Source organism: Gobius niger (assembly GCF_951799975.1).
Source record: "Gobius niger genome assembly, chromosome: 21".
In the NCBI taxonomy this organism is placed as follows: Eukaryota; Metazoa; Chordata; class Actinopteri; order Gobiiformes; family Gobiidae; genus Gobius; species Gobius niger.
In genome coordinates this window covers 18,094,675-18,118,439 of record NC_136872.1, presented here as the reverse complement: position 1 = coordinate 18,118,439, position 23,765 = coordinate 18,094,675, and the positions used below count along the sequence as shown (strand labels likewise).

General features: G+C 40.9%; 1 protein-coding gene across 3 annotated transcripts in view; it reads left to right on the top strand.

The window, feature by feature from the left end:
• The first annotated feature begins 344 nt into the window (after positions 1-344).
• Positions 345-23,765, top strand: part of slc12a6 (solute carrier family 12 member 6) — a 41,028-nt gene continuing 17,607 nt past the window's right edge. For all 3 annotated transcript variants that reach the window (XM_079579872.1, XM_079579871.1, XM_079579873.1), the window contains exons 1-6: positions 345-868; positions 15,870-15,964; positions 16,047-16,175; positions 20,213-20,359; positions 20,431-20,485; positions 23,288-23,418. In XM_079579872.1, the coding sequence (XP_079435998.1) occupies positions 670-868; positions 15,870-15,964; positions 16,047-16,175; positions 20,213-20,359; positions 20,431-20,485; positions 23,288-23,418 (756 nt within the window). In that variant the 5' untranslated portion in view covers positions 345-669. The remainder of the gene's footprint in view (positions 869-15,869; positions 15,965-16,046; positions 16,176-20,212; positions 20,360-20,430; positions 20,486-23,287; positions 23,419-23,765) is intronic.

Here is a 23,765-nt window from a genome sequence, read left to right as displayed (position 1 = left end):
CCATCTGTATCTACAGAGGGTATCTCTAAACACTTTATGGAAACTCAGACAAACTTTTATCTGTTTTGGTTGAACCTCTGATCACAAGGCTCCACAATGCTGGTGAACATCCATCACTCAAATGCCAGACACAGAAGAAGGAAAAAAAACTCAGCTTCTTGAGTTATTGCAGTATCGATTGTAATTTGATACCTATAAACCTTGGAGCCCTATTTAGTTCCATATTAGTGTTATTTTTTTTGTAGAACGTACACTGTTACAGCAATCCACCCTATCAACACGCTGCATCATGAAACCATTCACGTTTGTTTATGCTTTCTCATCTTCTTCTTTATTCCCAATAGGCCTCAAGATCCTGGCTGTGGATTTAAATTAGTTCTTTCGACCTGAGGACCTACGAGCGCCGAGACCTGAAGCTGCATGCTGTTTTCGCACGTTGAACCGATAAAATGTGCTCAAGAACTACAAAACCCTTATGACACAGTGCAGCCTGTGTGGACTCCATGGAGCATTTCAGTGAGACACAAACCCGCCATTTTGTCGTCCCCTCCGTCTTGAGCTAAAAAAGAAACCCCCCCCCCGACTTCAACCCTGGCTTCTTCAGCGGAGGACCAGCCCTCCCCTCCGCCCTCCCCGCCCCCCTCCTCCGCTGCCGTCGCCGCGGTAAACATGGCGTCCTCGGTGCGGTTCACGGTGACGCCGACCAAAGCGGAGGACCTGCCGGGCGTCTCCGACACGTCCCCCGACATCAGCTCCCGGTCCAGCGGAGGCGGGAAAGTCCGGTTCGGGTCGCGGGAGAGCGTGAGCCGCAGCGAGATGACCGGACACGGGGGCACGGAGACGCCCGACCACAGCTACACGGAACATGGTAAGGCACGCTTTAAGACGGGTAATAGACCGTTTTCCCGCCTACATCATCAGTGACATTACAGAGGAAAGAATATTCATCTTAAACCAGACTACCACTCACGATATATCAGGCCGATTTTACAATATCGGCTACCGACCAATCTAGAGCCGATATCAAGACTTTTTGCATTGAAAAGAGCCAAGTCAGGGCTTTAAAACGAGTCAGTCTTCCAACTTCCTAGGCCTCAGGGGAGAGAAACATCGGCAACCAACACAGTACAAGTTTCACTGAACCTAATGTTACAACCCAGCTTGGCTAAGGTAAGGGAGGTAGTCACAGTAGGCCAAATAACAAAAAACAACTAAAAAGAGACACATAACTAACATAACTAAAGCCGAGTGTTCCTAGAAAATGCACAGTCATGACGGACACCAAGGAACACAGACAAAATGGCGTTCTGGCCACAAAGACCAGCAGCCCTGAATGTCCCAGGGCCTTTCCCTCCTCCCTTCCCCTACACCCTTCCACTCAGGCCTCAGTGAGGGCACCTTCAGAGGTTCACTCGTCAGAGAAATTCGAGCTGTGACTTTCGCACTCACCCTCGCCCCCATGAACTTCACAGCCCATAATGTTGGAGAAATCACAAGTTCAACTGATCATCCTTTTAAATGAAAAAAAAAAAAAAAGTTCCCTTTTGAGTTAACAAAGTAATTCAGATTCAGATATGTTGTATTTACATTATATAATTTGGCTTCTTCAAACTCACAAGGGAGAACTTTTCCTCTCCCAGAAGAATCATATCTCACTGTCGCTTTCTTTTTCATTAATAAATGTCTATATGACGATAAAGTTGTGGAACGCGGAACTCGGGTTGTTTGGTGCGTGTTGCTCGTGGGACTGCTCTCCGGTGTAACACACACCTGTTAAAGTGCATATGACAGGTTTTAATGCTTCAGAAAATCTGACTTATTTAGTTGCAAGTTCATCAGTTCCATCATTTTATTTCAGTGAAGCAGCAATGAGGAAATGCTGGGCAGAAATGTTTTCTTTATTTTTAATCGGCTGACCCATTTCCCATTGACTTAACATGGTCGGCATAGCAACAGTTAAAAATTGTTTACCTTCTTCGATGTCACTTCCGGTCAGTGTCCAATAAAGAAGTGAAACTATAAACATCACAAAAAGAAAGCTGGGTACAATCTTTAGCAAAATCTTAAATATAATTATGTTAACTATGTTTTAGCAAAAACTGTGTCTAATGTGTCATGTGCACTTCATGCGCTTTAAGTCTGCATCAATACTGACTCTCTGTGAAGGAGCTTTTCACCCACTTCCCCTCACTGAGCGCTCCGTTTCGGACAGAACTCCACTCCGCGGGCACGAGCAAAATTGAGTGTTAGGGAGTAGGGTGAGGGAGGAGGGATCGGTTTCGGAAAGGCCCCCAGTGTGGCCTTTTATAGGTGTGGCTGCCCCAGGTGGTTGACTGGGGCCAGGTGTTCACCAATCGGAACCAGGGATGAGCAGCCAACCACCACGGCCAATAAAAATCACCCAAAAATGGCCTTCGAAAAACTCATATCGGTCGACCACTGATCGTGAGTGTTAACAAGTTACAACTTTAAATGTCACCCTGTTGTGTATTTAGGTGCAACAGCAGGAGGAACAACTTTCAGGGCAGCAAATGAAAGTTTTATCTAAAATTTTATCTCAATCCTAACAGTTAGCAAGTAAGCTAGTCCAGGAGACTTTTCAGAATCCATTTCCGACTTCCAAGTGGGAAATTTCAACTGGATGTAAGATTTCCCACTGGGCTAGTCGGACGATCCTCACAAACCCCGTTGTTGTTGTTGGCAGCAACTAAAAGCTGGTTATAAAATTCACTGTTTGCTTTGCGATGCTAATATTCCTAACGTTCACCACGGGCCTATTACAAGAATCACCAACTGCGCTCTCTAAATGATAAATACGAAATTATTACCACACTGTTTGGGTTTTTTAAATTTCTATTTGATTTTTACGGCCTTTGTAGCTTATTAAGTGTAGATGTTTCATTCAAATTTCCCACTTGACAACTGGAAAACTGAAACTCGGAGAAAACGAGCCACGAGTTCCCACCGCGAGGACAAATGGAACGCAGCATAGGTCCCACAACATGTTTCTACTTCGTTTTTAAACTAAAAATTGTCAGTAGCTGAAGCAAAGTCCTTTTATTTATCTGCATTTTATATCAGGGCTCAAGAAGTGACAACATATAGTTTCACCTGGAATGTTCCGCAGTGTGGCTTTATATTCCAAATAGATTGGTTTAGTAGTATATTTAAGTTCTCCTCTTTCTTCTTGACTCCTTTGATCACTCCAGTGCTCAAATCGCCTTCACTTGAAGAATATTGTTGGACCTTTTGTTTAAAAAGTAACCAAAGATACTTGAAATTAAATCATTATTATTTTGTTCTTTATAATATTAACGTAATGTAGTTTGTTGAAATGGTTTACTCCAATATTCCAGCTTGTTATTGATCATTGCATTATTTCCTCGTATCGTGCAGCCCCAGCTTTCAGTTTTCAAATAGATTTTTTCACACTCTGTTGAATGTTCTGTAGAGACAGGTTTAATCTTCAGGCTGTGCTCCTGCTGCTGTTTGTAATCCCATTAGTGACACGTACACAGTGCAGTCTTTAATCCATCTGTATTAGGCGTGTAATCAGCTGCTCCTCCTCAGGCTCGGCCTCCCAAATGTTCCTCCCTCAGTTTACCAAAGAGCCCTTATACACAGCACAGTTATGTTGCCAGGGAATATCTCTTTAATATAGGATAAAGATATTGTAATGGATCGGTTCTCCTTTGTATGATACATCTCCTAACATCAACATCAGAGCTTAAAATAAAATGTATTTATTTACAGCAGATGTTTTAGAAATAACAAGGCTGGGATGATACACTTTTGTCACGATCTGATATGTATCACGATACTCAGGGCCGATGCGTATAGTGATAAAGTGATTGACTCTGTGCATAACTTCAAATCATTACAATGCCGCCCAAGCAGTGACTTCCTGTTTCGATCCAGCACACCAAAATAAAAGCACCATCTTACTCATTAGTTCAACTTTCTTTCTGCCTAACTATAAACAGACAAAAAACTTAAACTGTGTGTATTTAATTATGTTCTTGTAATGTAGGAAGTACCTGAACTAATCAATGAGAGGAGCTGTGTGCTTTTATTTTGGTGTGCTGGATCGAAGCAGGAAGTCACGTCTTGGGCAGCGTTGTTTTGCACAGAGTCAATTATGATCAGTAATATCTATGTTTAACAGACAGTCATGTTGGGAGCATACAAGCTGTGCACTACAAAAAGTAAATATCAAGCATTGGCTTAAATGACTTGAATTGAGGAAATGTATCTTGTTTTGAGCGGTTTTCACTCATTTAGACACTTTTCCTAATCGGACCAAGTTTACTTTGCTTGTTTGAGGACATTTCAGACCAGTTCTAGGGTAAATCTCGCTTGAAATAAGAAAGTAAAATTGCCAATGAGATAAGACCAATTTTCTTACCCCATTGGCAAAGAAAATGACCTGAAATAAGGACGAAATGTATCGAAACGAGTCAGAAACATCTCAGAACAAGTGAAATAATCTAGGACAAAAGCCCAAGAACTTCTTAACTAGTCAAAACAACTAAAATTTGGATTATTATGCTCAAATTAAGATGTTCATACTGATCTAGTTAAATACTTTTTGCAGTGTGTGCTTTTGGCCTTTTTTGTCCTACTGATTTTCCGATTCTGCACGAACATATTAAACAAAACTGACAAAATATTGTTTTGCAATATATCAATACTTCTTGTATCGTATCAGAAGCAATGTATCGTAATACCAAAAATATAAATGTTTTTGATAGTATTGCAAATACTAGTTTTGGTGCTGGTCGGTTGAAACGAGTCATATTTCCTTTTTAAATGCCTCTGCCCTTTGCACTTTTCAAAATGTTTCACTCAAAATCACACTGACATATTTCTTATTCAATTCATTGAGGATGAAATACTTTAGTTCGTTTTGATCAGCCCCACCTTAATGTACTCACAGACTTAAACAGAATTGTAGGCCCCACCCCCCTCAGTGCTAACCTATAACCCTAACCCTAAATCCCACAAAAACCCTAACCCCACTCCTACATGTATCCCTCTAGGCCAGGGAGGGCGGGTCGACTCCAGGTACACACATAGGAGCTTAGCACAATCATCACATATGGTTAGTCCTGCCACAAAGTGAAGGGATTGACATGAAAATCAACGAACCAGACCATTGGATAAGGTGGCTCTGGTTATGATGACAAATCATCATACTTTGTGCATCACAACAGAGTTTCCCAACCAGGGGTGTGGGAACTTTGCAGAAAGCTTAGTTTTACAACAGAATAGAAAAACTTTATTGTCTACCATGCAGGGATGGTAGGAAGTTGTCTTTGCTTTGCTCACACATTGCACTTTTGCACTATGTTATATGTCCACACTTAGATCCTTTATCACTTTATGCACCTGCACATCTGTAAATACAATCCCGCTGTTGTTCTATGTCGATTGTTGTCGCCTTATCATATTTTGCTTTTTATTATTCATTTTGATTTTCTTTAAAACTATAAGGCTATAAGGGCATGCATAAAGTTTGTATTGCCTTTTTTTTGGTCTAAATTCTGTGTTATGTTTTCCTTGTGAACCTGTTCTCAAACAATGGCAGTAAAAACTATTCTGATCTGATTCTGGGATACATTTCCCCAGCAGATACAATAAAATACTTAATACATTAAGGAACATTATAAAATCAGTTCATGCAGACACATCCGCATTATGTTTTGAATTATGTTTTCAGATTTGACTTTCAGAGTACTTTAGTGATATTGTGAACATAATACATACTATCTATGTAAAGTTGCTCACTGGGTCAAACTGTGGCAGGATCCTAGAGTGAGGAGGTACATATAATAAATGAATGCTTCAAGGTAAAGGTTGTGAATCACTGCATTAGAGCATCATCCCAGCCCTAATTGTTTGACTCGACTAACTAGTGCAAGTGCAGCCCTGTGTTTATCCAATCGAAACACTTGACCCGTCTGGCCTTTGCATGAATGTGGAGTGATTGAGTTTGAGGGTTGGTTGGCAGAGAGGTCGTTGGCACAGATTGGCAGCCTGAGTCTTGTCTGTGCCAGTCAGCCCCAGTGCGTCTGGCTACAGTCGCTTCACCGTTTACTGGGAGTGAATGAATAATGTAATGTAGAGCGACTGTTGAGTATGCAATAACATTATGGCAAAGCGTTCTGTTCTATAGTTTGAAATTATGTAAAATGGAAACCTATGAGTAGCCGCTTCGATGTCCGTGAAAATGACTCTGACTTTCACCCTCCCAAAATAGGTCTTGCTCGTTTATCCACATCCAGACAACCTTTTTAGTTGAGACAAAGGCTACAGAAGAGCTATTTTTATCTCCTCCTATACGCTTGTCTGTGAGGGTCATTAAGCCCCAGTACTTTCGGCGGCTTTTCCACAGAAACAATGGTGTCGCTTTCACTTGCCCCCGCTGGCCTGAACTACTGTGGAGAAGACGGGGACTCTGCTCTTTGGTGAACACAGGCGGACAGCAAGGACCTTTTCATGTAATGGGTTTGGTGTTATAAAGCTGCACAGTGGAGAGTAGGTTGGTCATATCGTGGGACTTACCTTAAAGGGGAAGAGGAAGTTTGATGGATGTTGGTTAAATTAGTGGTGACGAAAAGAAGCATAGGAGTGGTGTGCAGTGTTTGAGTTCGAACATGCAAACGTGTCAGAGGAAACCCCTTCGGCCAGTTGCCACCCTTTTATTTAGCTTTTTTTGTGTCGCTTTGGGTGACAGTGGCTTAGGAGGTGATGAATTTGACAGAAGAATGTTACAGGCTATATCGGGTAGCTGATATATTAAGCTGATAACATGCCGATTAAAGGCTGATATCCCCAGAACCAAAAGTGATAATAACTTCCTGTTTTATGCTTCATTCACAGCCTTAAAGCAGAACTAAATAGCTCATACCCCTAGAGGCCATAAGCGCCACTGCAGGTGTTGTAGCATGTTGCGTATTTTTTACTCATTAATTGTCTGTGAGAGTAAATTCTATGCTGACAGAAAAGACAAAGAGAGAGAGGGATATGGTACATTGTGCCAGAACTCAATGACACAATGAAGATAATTTTTTTCACTCAAACTTGGCTGTAAACACTGCTGAAGTGGCGCTAGCCCGCAGTTAGTTTTGCCTGTTAGCTTCTTCTCCGTGATTGATTCTATTAGTGTGTATTGGGGCCTCTGACTCGGTGCAGGAAAGTTGCAAGGCTGGTTTTCTGGCTAGAGACACCAGGGGAGATGAAAGACCCCCCAATTATCCTATTAACACTTGTATTACTTCGGAAAGGATTTATTAAGGTAAACAAGTTACTTAGTTCTTCTTTAAAATTAGCCTTTCCACAACTTCCTAGGCCTCAAAGGAGCTGAGAAACATTGCGGTGAAAATCGGTTGCAAGTTTGTACTCCTTGGATCGTATTTTATATATTTTATGTTGCAGACATTTTGCTTATTTATTATTTGTCTTACAACCGAGCTTCCTCTGACGTATCTACAATACTAAAATAATCCGGATAAATCAGCCTTATGCCTCTAATAAAGCGCCACCTGTTGTCACAGTACAACACTGACAGTTTAAAAGCTTCATACACAGGAATCTTATAGTCAAGACATTTTTCAAAAAACATTAGCCGAATACATCAGCGGTGCATATCGACACCGGACGATCAACATCCCCAAAAATCGGCATCCACCTTTGAAAAACACATATCGGTCGACCTCTAGTATCAACCTGCTGATTCAGATTTACTTGTACTAGTTAGTACTTGCTGCTATTGTGTCCAGGAGCAAGACACTTCAGATGTGATTGACTGGTTCCAAGGGCACGGAAAGGGCACGCTTATCCTGTTGTTACCGACTGCATAATGAACAGACAGAAGAAACTAAAGCTATGAGTCGTCTCTGTTAGACAACTGCATTAGCTGCTCTGATCCTAAGCCTCTGCATCATTGTAATCATTCGGTTATAAGCTTCTGGAAATAGAAACGGTCATAATCTGATTCCTCTGGGTTGTCCATGGTGTGAAGGCGACACCACCTGATGCCTGTCGCTTATTGGATTTTGTTCAGTGTTTGAGAGAAACCGTAGTGAGTATGTGAAAATGGCCTTGAAACTATTGAGAAACCCTGATAATTGAGCATCAATAAATGTTACAAGAAGTGCAGGTATGATTTGACAGCACAATTGCATCTGGTGGAAGCAGAACATTGCAAAGGCTGTAATTGTTTCAATAATTTGAGGTTTTAAATTTTCCTCTGAAAGCAACAGTGAGTGAAGTTTATTTATCAAACGGAATACAAAAAATGCTGTACAAGAAAATAGAAAACAATGTTATACTCGTGTCTTAAATAAAATAGCACATGTGTCAAGTGAAAACCCATCAGCGAAAAGCTTTGTTAAAACAAAGTATCTTGAATCTGCACAAATATAGGGACAGGGCAACAGTGACAACAAAAACTGTCTTCGTCGGTCGTTTAGATTATTATTTTACACTGCTTGACCGAACATAAGAGGTCACACGCTCTAATATTTGGTTTCGCTGTGGTGGTGTTTCAATAAGATTCTGCAATGTCAAAACTAGATCTAGTATTGAGTTAATTTTTCACTAAGTTCTTTCAGCTCGTTAAATCCAGGTGGCCAGTCAGGCAGTGTAGAAGTTCAATCTGGGTTTCAGATTGAGTTAATTGACCTTAATCACCTTAAGAAAACCACAAATTTCTCAAATTGCGCAAGAGGTTGACCAATATATTAAACTAATATTTTGGCTCTCGGCCGATCTAGCACCGATTAAAAAGCCAATATCTCCGGGACCAAAAGTGATGGAGACTTCCCGTTTTTGGCATCGGAAAGAGCCAAGTCAGGACTTCAAAATTAATCCTCCCACAAGTTTTTTAAAACACAAGTTTCCCCAACTTAACCTCAGTCAATATGAACATGCTGCCTGCCATTTTGAAGCACTGAACCTGGAGAATTAAATAGCTGAGTTAGCTTTAGCATACTGCTGCTGAAGTTAAACTAACGCCAGGAAATCAAAGTTGGGACAGAAACTTTGAATCACCTAAAGAAATAAAATAAAATCGTCGAGTGGCCAAGTATTTATAGTTGTATAGAACAGACAGAAAACAGAAAAATATCGGCCGTGCATATCGGCATCGGCTCGACCTCTACTCAACCCAAACAGACACTACAAACATATTAGTCTTTGCTTTTCCGTGCGTTCATGAAACCACATCTGTGCCCTGCTGCTCCTCTGTTTCCGCCTCGTTGGACCTTTTTGCCGATGTTTTCTGAGAACAAGGTGAGCGCGTCCGCCGGGAAACGCTCACTCGATCTGACATCTGCATTCGGCCGAACTGAGCTGCGTTAAAAACAACAGCAGCATCGAAAGCAGAGGAGACGAATGCACAAGGACTTTAGGGACTCGCGTGGAGCCTAAATCTGGTAATTGGTGCAGAAACTGGGACCAGGAGTGCTAGAATATAAGGGATAGAGTGTTTTTGTTGTAATTTGTACAGATTCGTGAAATTATTCGGTCAATGTGATTTTAAATTACCAAGAGAAAAGCAATAGGAGCCGCAGAGAGTTGTTTTCGCTCTGCATAACTTATCACCGACGCACAATGGAAACACAATAGGTCCAAGTACGGCTTGTTTGCCAAACCCGCTCAAACTTTCACAATGCACTTCTGCAATCTCCGTTCCCGTGACGTCAGCGCTGTCTCCTCGTGTTGACATTAAACTTACTCTCCCAGAAAGGACAGGTAAACCGGGGGGGGGGTGAGCAAACAAGAGACGGGTTTGGTCCGAATGCTTCTAGGCTGAGGACACGAAGTCACTGGAGGCGGCGTTTTGAGCCCAGACTGGCCTGACCGACTGGTTTAAACGCATCTGTCACTTTTTACGCGTTTTGTCTCAAACCTGGAGTGAAACTATGCGCTCAGAGGTGCATTGTCTGTAAGTGAAATGGAAGACAGTGGTGCAAAGTGCATCAACAAAGTGGACACATTGTGGAAAGTTGATTGAAAGATGTTGAGAAAAGATGGGCTAGTTTCCATCCGGGGCTCTCTCAAACACGCTCTCATTCATCCTGGCCTATTGTACATGTTTTAGTGGTAGGGGAAGCTGGAGTACCCGGAGGAAACCTACAGACACTGGGAGAACATGCAAACTCCACACAGAAAGGCCCCATCCAGGTGGGAATCGGATAAAATAAAGTGGAATAAAGTGCTAAAATGGGGAAAACATTGATATAAAAAAAGTTGGGGGGGAAAGTAGGTACCCTAAGTGCTTTATTTATTGCCCCTCTGATCCTATGGAACGGTGCACCGTCTCCTGGGTTTGTCCCTGTTTCAGAGCATGGTGTCCTGCACTGTTCAGCTCCACCTCCTCTTCCTCCTGCGCAGCTCCCTCCGCTCCACAAGTCTTTCACCATCTTCTGGGACGAGCGTGGCAGTTAATCTGTTGTATTCTCCAGTTAAGGAAAAGAAGGCATGTGTGGTTTAGCTGTGAGTCTCGCCCGGATACCTCCTCATTTGTCTGCTGCAGGTGTGGGGGGCTCTCACAATGGGGAAAAACAATGATGGAGAAGTGGGGAAAAAATGGGGAAAACATTGATGAAAATGGAGTGAATGAATGGGAAAAAAAATGTAAAACAAATATATTTAGGAAAACGGGGAGTGTTTTTTCTTTTGTAAGGACAATTTTAGATGTTTGACGGCACATTTTTGCTCAAGAATATCACTTCACCATCGTTTTGTCAGGTCCCCCAGCTCTACTACTATACCAGTGTTCCTTTACTTTTTACTCATTAACACCACAACCTTTTCCCATTGAGAGTACATTAAATAACAGCAATAGATCCTCAGGGGTTAGAGCATCCACCGATCCAAAGGTCAGCTGTTCAAATCCTGGCTCTGACCGGTGTTTTTGTAGTTGAATCCTCGAGAAAGGCACTTCCTGCTTTGTATAAATGCGGTGGTTGTCGGAGGCGTGAATGGAGTCTCGCTTCTGTGACTTTAAGCGTCTTGAAAAGCTCTTTTATTGATTTATTGTGTTATTATGAGTAAGCTTGACTCATCTTTTCACTGTTTCTATCTCTGGAGCCGTCTGTGTGAGCGGTGGGAAGTTGCCGCCCACTGTCCAAATGTCGCTGTTTATTTAACATACGGCATTTTCTGACTCTAATCTAAAGGTCACCAGCGTTTTAAGTCACTTTTCAAGGCCGTTTCATTTGTCATTGATCCAAACGAATGCATATCAGGCGTCAAATATTGCACCGTGTAAGTGTAAAAGTGAAATCTTTATTTGTCAACTTTGTCCTTTGACCTTTTATCAAGCTCGTGTCGCGTTCAGAGCTTGGTGCCGAGCGTGCCGCGGTGTTTGGCTGCAGACGGAGCCGGGGAAGTGATGCTGCTGAATCAGACACAATGAGGTGATTTGTGCTGAGTTTGGAGAAATCGACCGGTGACAGGACGAGCTCCGAACTGGGGCTAAAAGAGGAAGCGGTCTGAGGCACTGACGCAGTTAAAGCGACTCTGCGAAAACCTAAAAATAGCTCAGACTGTAACTGTTGTCTGCCCCCATTAAGTGTTTAAAACATCTTTTACGTCATAGCTTTATCACTTGGGGACTTTTACTTAACCGCTTAACCCCCACCTGAACCGGTTTGGCTTTACCCAAATCTATAAGCTTCTAAAAAAAATAAGTGTCAAGATAGAGATGAAAACGCACTGGAAAAGCAGCAATAATACAATAAAAAAGTCACAGAAATATGACTAAAAACTGATGAAAAAGCAGCAAAAATTTTTAAAAACATGGCCAAAAAAAAGACAAAAACATGACAAAAAGAGTGACGAATATACAACAAAAAAGGAACGAATAAGTAGGGCTTGGTACCGACCGAAAAGTTTCTGTACTTTGAGGTCAATAAATGATCCACAGTGAGTCTAATAAAGCCTGAACTCATGAGCAGCTTCAAATGCAGATGTTTTCTTAAAGCAAAGCTATAACTTACTAACATTTACTTACTTACAACATTATCAGAGATGGCAGAGCCGTGGTCTGAGCCAGGACTAAACCAGGACGTTACTGGTGACGCTGCTGTGGCCTGTTTTCTTTCTGTTGTGCCATTTTTGGACTTTCTCCTGAACAATGCTTTTTATACACATTATTTTAATGTCACGGTGGGCGGCACAGTGGCGCAGCGGTTAGCGCTCTCGCCTCACAGCTAGAAGGTCCCGGGTTCGATTCCCACCTGGACGGGCCCTTTCTGTGTGGAGTTTTTGCATGTTCTCCCCGTGTCTGCGTAGGTTTCCTCCGGGTACTCCGGTTTCCCCTACCACTAAAAACATGTACAATAGATTCCCCTCTGGGGCCAGGACTCCCCTGAAAAATAGATTGTAAATCTCAGTGGGACTATCCTGGTTAAATAAAGGTCAATATAAAAAATAAAAAAAAGGTATCGGAAAAAGTACCGATACCGAGAAGCAGGTTTCGTTAAAGTGGTGGTATCAGAAAAAACGGTACCCAGCCCTACGAATAAGCTGTGAAAAGCAAAAAAAAGAGTCATAAACACGACAAAAAACACGTCGAAAAAGCAACAAAAAATTTCAAAAACCTGGCACGAAATAGACGAAAACACGACAAAAAAGCAACAAACAAAAGTGGTGAAAAAGCAACAAAACATGACAAACAGGGACGACAAATGCGGCGAGAATGTAACAAAAAGCTTTAGATCAGCTCTGTAGGTCTTTCAAACGAGGCTGTAAGCTCCAGTCAAGAAGCTTTGAGATTTGGGTAAAGCTGAACTGGAGAAACTGGTCGGTTAAGTACATTTGGAAAAAACCTTTTTGTGGAGTTTTATTGCAGTGAAAATTACACTTCAAATGGTTGCAACTAACACTCCATAAAAATATGCTTTCTTTGGGCCAGTTTTTGGTTTCGTTTTATTCACACGTGTTATGGGACCGGTAAACTGTACCTGTGACTACATGTTATCAGAACAACAGGAGACAATGTGCTTGTGTCATTATGGAGTCTTGTAGAAAGGCGCCTCGGGCAGGACATGAATGCAGATTTATGATGGTGTTCCTCGTGTCGTTAGTCATGTCTGCTCATACCCGCTCGACCTGTTGGCTGTGAGTCTGAGCAACTCGGCCAAAATTTATCACCCTCCAGCTTTAAGTCTCCATGGTGCCACCATCATAAAGAAAAGACGTGATTTGCATGTTGTTCAGAACAATTTGCAAACCAAGGTGGAAGTGTGGTCTGGAGGTACGATAAGGAGCCAAAACAAGCCTGAGTATCACCCCAGGTCAGGACGAGAGTCGGGTTTACAAGTTTGAATCAACAAAGTAGAACAGAGGTCGGCGAGTTTACTTTGTGCAAAGACTATGAGCTGAACATCCCAATCGTGGTGCAAATAAGGATCACGTTCCCAACATCCCAGGGCTTTGCATATTATATGTGACATAACAGGGGGTTCGGGGGTCGTCCCCTTAGAGATTTTACTAGAATTAGCCCTGTCACAATAACAAATTTGAAGTTCGATATATTGAGGCAGGTAAATAAACAATAGTATTGATTCTAAAGATACTAGACACTGTCAACTCTTTTTTTCCACCATTTTTGTAATGTAGACACTAGACTATAAAGAGTTTGAGAATGTGACGTCATATCACTAAGCATTATGGGATTAGCAGCAATTGTAAACTAATGGAGATTTTAAAAGTTGAAAATACTTGAGTTTTTGTTCACATTAAAGCAGTACTCAGTTACTCTTGCCCCTAGAGGCCATAAGCGCAACTGCAGGTGTCGTAGCAAGTTACGATTTTTTAACTTAAATACTACGCTGACAGAAAAGGCGAAGGGAGAGAGGGATATTGTACATGAAATTATACAATGGAAATAATTTTTCTCACTCAAACTTGGCTGTAAAAACTGTTTAAGTGACGTTAGCCCGCAGTTAGCTTTGCCCGTTAGCCTGTTAGCTTCTTCTTCGTGATTCTATTAGTGTGTATTGGTGGCTCCGGTCCGGTGACAGGCAAGTTGCAAACATGGTTTTCTGGCCAGAGACAACAGGGAGAGATGAAAGACCCTCCAATCATCCCATAAACACTTGTATTACCCCCACAGGGACTACGAAAAGGATTTATTAAGGTAAACGCGTTACTTAGTACTGCTTTAAAACACTTGGACACCACAGTGAGTTAGATGTATTTACCAGCAGTAACTCAGCAGCAAACAGAGTTGTTCCACGGCTATTCTCCACTGTTTATACTGTTTTTAGCTAATGTTAGTCTATGGAAATGTATGCTAACGGCTGCAAAGATGGCGGATCTCCATAGTAACGGTGGAATTTCCCGAACTCTATAGACCTTTGTAGCCGTCATTAAATTCCTAAACTGCCCTTTGTGTCCGAATTCGATGTGGTGAGTGGATGAAGAACTCCAAAATCATAATACAGTCCTACAATCCCTAATATTGGTCCCTCGAGCCGGATGCAGTACCGAATATGTAGGATATTTGAATATGAAGTTACTTTTGAACAAATCTTTACTGTAATTTTTAAGCTTTAGAGTTAGTTTCTGTGGCATTAAAAGGTCTTCGATCATTTTGTGTATCGCTATATATTCCTGCCTCAATATATCAAAGACAGGCCTAAGATGAGCAGCAAAATGTCTTTAATTCTCAACGGCTTTTACGACGATGTAAAACGTCTGGACGACTGACTTTCACAAACATGACTTCAGTTTATGTGTTTTTCTCAGACCCAGTGTTTGCTTTGTAACACTATAAACAGACAAGTCACGCAAACAAGACCTAAACGTGATCTAATAAATGTGTGTGTGTGATGCTGTTTCCCTATGTTTCATTTGCAGCAGTGTTGAGTCAATGATATTAACTAGTAATGTGATAATTGAAAGCTTTGTTTGCCCAGTGATTATGAACATTAGTTTTCCATTTAATTAAGTCCTTTATTCAAACGGGAACCTTGCTTACAGTTCTAACATTTAATGACTAAATAATATCATGATAGTTTGGTTTCACAGTAATTTTTTATAGTAATAGTGATTTAATTACAAAGGTTAACCACCTAATCACACAGGAACTACAAGGTCTTCAAGAGAAACATTGCTCTGGCCGATAGGCTGTAAACAAAAACGCAACAAAGTGAAAAACAAATGAATGTAGCTACGACAAAAAAGTGATGAAATTGCGACAAAAAATGACCTAAAAAAAGCTCTAAAAGCACAACAAAAAAGGAGAAAACGGCGTAAAAAATGGGACAAAAAACAACAAAACTGTGACAAAAAAGCCATAAATATGTGACAAAAACATGACACATACGCGGGGACAATGCTACAAAAAAGTTCAGATCAGTTTCATAGATCTTAGCTTTCAAATTACACTGTCCAGCTAAGAAGCTTTAAGATTAGGGTAAATCTGAACTGGAGAAAATGCTCTCAGTTAAGGTAGGGGTTAAGAGGTTAAGTAAGAAACTGTAGGACCTGGAGTTAACCTGGCTGGCTGCCTTCAGAGCGTGGTGTCCTGCACTGGTCACCTCCACCTACTCCCTCCTCTTCCTTCTGCGCAGCTCTCTCCGCCCTCCAGTAATCGTCCTTTTGCCAGAACACTGTAGGCATGTGTGACTTAGCTGTGAGTCTTGCCCGGATACCCCCTCGTTTCTCCCTTGCTTGTCTCCTCTTGTGACACCTCCACTGTGCTGCAGGTGTGGTTCAGTCATTTACTTTAATTATTTCAACGACGAGGAAGTCATGCGTCACAGGAGCCAATAATTGCTTAGTTTATTCAGTACCATCATTATATCTGGAGCAGAAGACGCCTAATAATAGATTTAATACTTTCTCTCCAGGTGACGGGAACTCCAAGATCTCCAGTGTTTACATCAACAACACTCACGGCGTGGACGATGACGATTTCTACGACCGAAACCTGGCATTGTTCGAGGTTGTCATTTATCAAGTCGAGTATATTTACTTTTATCGCCATATTGCTTATTTTTCTTCCTGGTTTCTTGTTCTTCTTTCAGGAGGAGATGGACACTCGGCCCAAAGTCTCGTCCCTGCTCAACCGTTTGGCGAATTACACAAACCTCACACAAGGCGCGAAAGAGCACGAGGAGGCGGAGAGCATCGGGGAGAAGAAGAAGTCAAGCAAGGTACTAAAGCCGAAAGGCTGTTCCAGTGCCGCTCGAATGACCAGAGAGTTAAAATACTGCACTCAGAATGTCTCTCAGGGAAGTTTGGAAAGTAGCGCACATCGCCACAGGGCAGAAAGAAACTGGTGTTTGGATGAAGCTGGATGCAAACAGACAGAAATACTGGCTCAAGGGGATTCCCCAGTAATAACCAAATCATTGTAGGACACTGGCTGCTTTCACAATCATATTATTCATTCACAGATATTCACCTGTTTGGTATCCACAGGCACTAGGGCTGTCACGATACTTACAATATCTGCCAACTCATCGTATGACAGAAACACATTGTTGGGCTCCATATTTATCGTCTGTACCAGTGTTAATTTCGTCGACTAAAATATTTAGTCTTAATTTTAGTCAACGTGTTATTTTTGACGACTAAAATTGGACTAAAACTAAATTAAAAGTTTTCCATGAGACTAAAACTATGACTAAAATGTCCAGATATTTTAGTCGACTAAAATAAGACTAAATAAAAATGAAAGGAAGAGACTAAAATCAACCAAGCTTCTAATGACCGTCTGAAAGAGCCTCAGATCAAGTAAATTCTCTGCCAAAGGATCAGCTCTGAGCTTTGTTCATGTGGAGCAGCTCCACAAAGTAGAGGAACAAGATTAAATATGATTATAATGAATATTATCAATGCAAAGTCGACTAAATTTGTCTTAAATTTTGTCAACTAAATGTACTTGCAATTTTAGTCGACTAAAACTAGACTAAAATTGAAGATATTTTTTTGACTAAAGCTAGACTAAAATCGAATTACATTTTCGTCAAAAGACTAAGACTAAAACTAAATTAAAATATGTTGTCAAAATTAACACTGGTCTGTACATTCATTTGCATTTCCCCCCAATTTTCATAAAGTAATGCATTATTTTTTACCCAAACTAAGTTGTGTTTTATCATAATTTTCTGTGGCATTATAAGGTCTTAAATAATATTCAGATTTTGTTATTGTGACAGGCCTGTCCTCGACCAAATACACAGGCGAGTGGGTAAACATTAAGACACTTTAGGAGCTGTTTTCTCAAAATTGGCAAAGTATAAACTTTATTTGTTTATTTGAAGAGAAAAGTCCACATTAATGAACACTCAGTACAGTTTGTGTAAATGTGCCATATTTAGCCATGGGCGACTTTCCAGCTGCCGTCCTCATACATTTAAAAACAAACATGGACATACGGTATTTACACTATTTACAACCACCCCTACATTTTTGAAAGTTTACCATCAGATCTTACAAGTGATCACAGCAGTTTCAGCTCTTTTTTTTAAACACTGTAAAAGTGGCAAACTCTCGAATAGTAATTGTAAGACTATTCCAGCTTGTGCTCCCTTTCACAGAAATGCTGTTTTGTCCAGTGGTGGTTCGTCTGAATGAAACCTCACAGGTTCCCTCTAGTGGCTGATCCACTTCTTAGATCACTGTCTCTTCTTTTAATGAATTCCTCCAAACGGGGAGGGGCCAAGCCATGAGCCATAGATACAGACGGCACCTCGTCACTCTTTTTCGCCATTTTCTGGTGGAATATAAACTTATTTGCCACATACAAATAAAGTCAAGTCTAAATCGGGTCCATGTTGATGTTTATTCACAGCAGATTGTTCAGTAGAAGCGAGAAAATAGTCGTTGCTAGCGTTGGCATGTAGCATGATGCTAACGTGGAGCATCATGTTTGCATTCTCCATTATTTATGTAATTATGGAGCTGTTGAACCACTTTGCTCTACTCCATGTCTTTGCATCGCTATTGGGTAGAAAACTATATCAATAATTCTGCTTTTGTTGAAGTAGTTTTTGAATAATTGGATAAAGGTTTTTCAATTTTTTCCCTTTAACTTCCCCCTTAACTGTTTATAACATGACCATATATGGGCGATTCCAGAGATGCCGTCTGTATCTATATTAGCTCCTTCAGACTCCAAACGTTCCAGCCTTGTACATAACAATATCCTTCAGGTTTGTTTTCGAGGGATTTTTTAATATCTGACGTTCTGTGTTTGCCTATAGCCAGATTACATCGACATTCCCTCATTAAGGACTTTTTTACACAAAGAAAAACATCTAATTGGGTAAAGGTTTGGACTTGGGATGTTCGGGCATGAGGATGATGAGGTTAAAGGCAAAAATCACAGGGGAGATTTCTGGATGTCGTGGAGGAAAGAGGTCAGTGTGACATGATAAGAATGGGATGAACACAGCAACAAAACAATAAACATTATCGACTTTACTGCAGTCTGCTGGTTGTAAAGGGGTTTTATTGCAGTTTGTACCCATTGAACTTTTGTTATTTCTTTCCTTTCTAAACATTTCTTCATAACGTTCCTACAGAATAGTTTGATTTCCATAAACGTCCTTTTACCCGACTGGCTAAGTGCAGTGAAAGTCAAACCACACTCTTAAAAATCCACTTTATGGTCACTCTGTCCCGAAGTGCAGTGTGTGTGTTTGGTGGAACAGCCTTTATCTCTCGCGCTGCTCTCCTGACCCCGCTGTGAACACTCTCGGTCTGAATTATCGGATGTGAACGTGATCTGCAGACACGCCGCAGATAAGGATCCGCTGAGGCTGATAACGCCGACCCATACAGAGCTTTGAACGCGTTTCGATATCCTCCCTGTTTCACTGTGCACGCGCTGGCTTTGTGTTATTGTAGACACACAGATAAAAAGTGACTCGGGTTATATGTTGCCAATACGCAGCAAAAAGTTCAAGTTTAATCAGTAAACAATAATAATCCCTCCTCTGATGAAACTAAAAGTCAACCACAATATTGACCGGCTAATAGACCCTTTAACTGCTGACATCATCAGTGACATCATCCGGAGGCAGGAAGTGATCAAGAGAAATAAGATTAAACTAAAACTAGCGATTATAAGTGTAAAACTACAACTAAACAATGTGGTCCTGTTGTGGCTTAAGGTGCAAGACCAAGAGGAATGACATTTGAGACGATAAAATAAGGTTTATTTGATATTTCCAAAAACAGTTAAACATTTGTTTAACGTTACCATGAAAACAGCTCCAATGGAAATCGATAGGAATCTAACTTCCTGCCTCCAGCTAAGCCCCGAATGTTTACAAACAATTAAAAGGTCTATATATCGGGCCGATACTTTTACAATATCGGCAAGTGGCCAATTTTATATCAATAAAAGGCAGTTACTTCTGGAACCGAAAGTGATAGAAACATAATGTTTTTTTGCATTGGAAAGAGCCCAGTCTTTAACCTCAAACTCATCTAAATAGATCTTTTTTCTTGCTTTGTTGCCATGTTGTCGTCACTTTCTTGACATTGCTATATATTGCTTATTGTTGCTCTTTTATGGCTCTTATGTCACTTTCACGTCTTTGGTTACTTTTTTGTTGCGTTTTTGTCCGTTTTTCATTACGTTTTTGTCGCTTGTGCTACTTTATATATATCTCAAACAACAGCCCAGTTAAAGCCTTTAGGCCTGGAATGACACAACTGTGGGAGTCTGTTATTTATTAATTATTTTATTCTGACGGCCCACCGGGGAACGTCCAGACTCCCCCGATTACTCAGCACACCATTGACTGTGTATTATGTTGTGAAAATATAATATTAAAGGGGCTAGATGCAAGTTCGTCATTTTATGCTCACTACTGCCACCTCAGGTCTTATGCGTAACTGCACCTTCTATATTAAGCTCGTGCATGACGGCACTTGGGACCCGAATTAACAACTTTTTGAGTGACAGTGCAGGATTTTAGAGACAGTTGTGGTGAACAGGTCTGAGCTCATTCTACACATTAGGACATGGCTGGAACATGTAGGTCGAGGAAAATACATAATTTTAACATTTTTAAACTCTGTATACAGGGTATAGTACCTTTAATGATAAGGCTTGCTCCTTTTCTGTTCGGCCCATCAACTTTTCCAGCTCTAGATTTCATAGCAGGCCTTTTCACATTGTCCCATTCACGAACATGAGTTTATCAAAGTTTCTGATTCCTGGATTTCCTCTCAGTCTCCACAGATGGGCACCTTCATGGGCGTGTACCTGCCCTGTCTGCAGAACATCTTCGGGGTGATCCTGTTCCTTCGCCTGACGTGGGTGGTGGGCTCCGCGGGGATCCTCCAGGGGCTCTGCATCGTCTTCGTCTGCTGCTGCTGCGTACGTGCTCTACGATGTGCCGGGTAGAGCGTATGCAAAACATTAAACAAATGCCACTTCTCCTTTTCCAGACATTGCTGACGGCCATATCAATGAGCGCCATCGCCACCAATGGAGTTGTACCAGGTATGAACCCTTTCACTGCCACGATCGTACCACAAAATTAAACTTTGTCCCATAAGATATTTTTTTTTAGGGTTTCAATACTTTCATTATTACATCACCTTTTTTACGATGCCACACTGTCATGGTAACACAATTTGAAGTCTGATGCATCTTTTTAGACTATCTTTTAACCTCTTAACCCCCACCTTAACCGAGCACATTTTCTCTAGTCTGGCTTTACCTAAATCTAAAAGCTTCTTGAACAAAGCGTCAAAATAGTGACAAACGCAACAAGAAAAGAATCACAAGGGCGACCAAAAAAGTGACAGAAACGCAACAAAAAAGCCGCAAAAAGTACTGCAAAAATGTGACCAAATCAAGTGACAATGAAGCAACAACGAGTGGAAGAATCTTCAGTCAGTTTTGTAGTTCTTAGCTTTCAAATGAGGCCTGTAAGCTCTTCTGTAGGCTGTAAGATCCAGTTAGAAAGCTTATGGATTTGGGGAAAATGTGCTCGGTTAAGAGGTTGATGCCACAGAAACAAAGTAAATCTTAAAAGTGTCAGTAAAGCTTTTACTTGATCTTAAAACATTCATGCAAATAAGTTTAACTACAATAAATATTGAGCCCAAAAATGTATTGTTTATCTGCCATTTATTGAACGATAAGTCGATACAGTAGTAACTGTGACAAATCTACATCTGAGAAAGTTTCCTCTACCACTAAAAACATGTACAATGGGCCTTTGTTCAGGAGTCAGACTCCCATTGTCATGACTTACATACCTAAAGGTTTATGTTAAGTTGAGTGTGGAGGAACTTGGTTTTTAGGTGCTTCATTTACCAAAACAAAAATGGGCTGACTTCTTTTATTTATTTATTTTTGTACCCATTTCACCATCCATAAAAGTGACTGAACCTCTTAACCCCCGCCTTAACCAGTACATTTTTTCCAGTTCAGCTTTATCCAAATCTACAGCCAATAGGCCAGTGTATGGCCTCATTTTTAGATAATTTTGTCATGTTTTTGTTGCTTTTTCATCACGTTTTTGTCACTCTTTTGTTTTTTTTGCTATGTTTTCATCCTCATTTATGTCTCGTTTTGTCGTCATTTTGAAGCTTTTTTTCAAGACGCTTTTAGTTTTGGGTAAAGTCGAACTGGGGAAAATATGCTCGGTTAAGGTTAAAAACAATGTTTAAATGCAAACCTGGTGAAGCTACAATACAAAACAACCTTCCAAACCACCACACAATATTCTGCTCCACACGGCCAGTTTGTCTTTCTAATGATTTGTCTGTCTCTCATCTCGTCTTTCCGCCTCTGCTCTTTTTAAAACCCATCAAAAACCTCACGACATTTCCTCACCATCGGCTTCACCTTTCACTGAAACGCCACTGGACAAAAAAAGCCCAAATGTCAGCGCACTCCGCTTGGCATTTCCATAATCGAACGCGGGCGCTTCATAACACAACGATAATTAACCAGAGTCTGAGGGCCGTCTGTTCATCCTTTTAACCTTTACACCTGACGAGCTGCAGGACACACTTCAGTTTCTAAGGCCTCTGTGCGAAAAAAATCCCTTTCAATATGTCATCTGCATTTTAAACAAATGTACAAAAGTAATATTTTTATGTGTGAAAGTCCTTTCTATTGGACAATATCTCACTCACGTTTTCGAGTATTGTCACTACTTTTGGACGTCTTTCAAAGCAAATAACTGGACATTAGTTCATATGTGCAGATAGAGAAGACAATGAACTTTGAAACTGGTTTTGTTTCATGTGGATTCTTCCAGTAATGTGGTTGAAACTCTCTTCCATTCATTCTCAATGGTAAATATGGATGCAGTACGCTTTTTGACCACCAGCGTCAAATTGGGGGCGCTGTTTTGCTCCTTTTGGAAACACTGTTGTGGTGTCTTGGTATTTATTAATCACATTAATCAGTGTTGTAGCATAAACTTTCAGTTTTCCGACTTTTATTGAAAAGATTGTTAGCATAGACAACAGTATGTGTTAAAATTTGACTTATAAAAGAATTGATGCTGAACTGACACTTTCAAAATAATCTAATGTGGCATCTTCTTTGAGTTAACGAATGAGGTAAAGTTACTGTAGGTGCTGTAGATGCAGGTGTTTTTTTTTTTTACATTTTGCACTAAATTGCTACAGTGCTGGACATCGCCGTGTTTGGCCCGCGAATCACAGGCACTTTTTCATTTTGGCCCTCGGAGACAAAAAGTTTGGGCACCCCTGAACTAGACTGTAATAGTAATGATTAAAAAATATATAAATAAATAAATGTTACAAGGCCATTTTTAGGCAGTGATGAAGCTTGGACATACTAGTGCTCTCCTAACGTCACCGTAGTCGCCATGTTGCTCACTTTACTTGTTTTTGAACGGGTTTTAATGTAGCAAAAACACACGCTATTTTGTTCCACAAACAGCGGTTTTCATTTGACAAACCTGAAACAAGTAAGAGCATCAATGAAATTATCTGAACATCACGGCTTCTTGTTCCAAAATGGCCAGATATTTCCATTTTGAAGGCAGCAACGTGCAAAAGTAAACACACACTTACTCCTTTTGTACCTTTTCTAAACATTAAACTTCAAACGTATTCATTTGAAGGTATAATTTCAACTGTAGCATTTTGAAATCTTCCAATGTATTGTGAATTTATGCTTGTTTCTTAAGCATAATCTGATTTCTCCCTGACTTCTTCATAACGCCATAATGTTACTAACCATCCATCCCTCTCCATTCTCTGCTCCTCTCTGATGTTTCCTACACCCTCGTCTTCTGTCCTCGCCTCCTCGCAGCCGGAGGGTCCTACTTCATGATCAGTCGCTCGTTGGGACCGGAGTTCGGAGGAGCTGTGGGGCTGTGTTTTTATCTGGGAACAACATTCGCCGGAGCCATGTACATCCTGGGGGCCATAGAGATCCTCCTGGTGGGTTTTCTAACACTATTGCGTTTACTCATAAAGCATTGGTTTTCTTTTGCATAGCATGTATCTGCAGTTATAACACAATAACTATAAAGTGTGTGATGAAATTTCTACTATTGGAAACAAGGGAGGGCAGGGCGACTATTTGTCTGCTCAGGTTTCCTCTCATCGACCCCCGTCTCACCTGCCAAGATCAACATCTACATTCACTACGTTTACATGTAAAGTCTAATCCGACCAGGCTAAACATTTGACTCCTATCCGTTTACCCCCAAATGAAAGCTAAGACCTTTCAAACGAGATCTTTGTCCTCACGTGGTTGCCGCGTTATCGTTCCTTTTTTTTCTCCA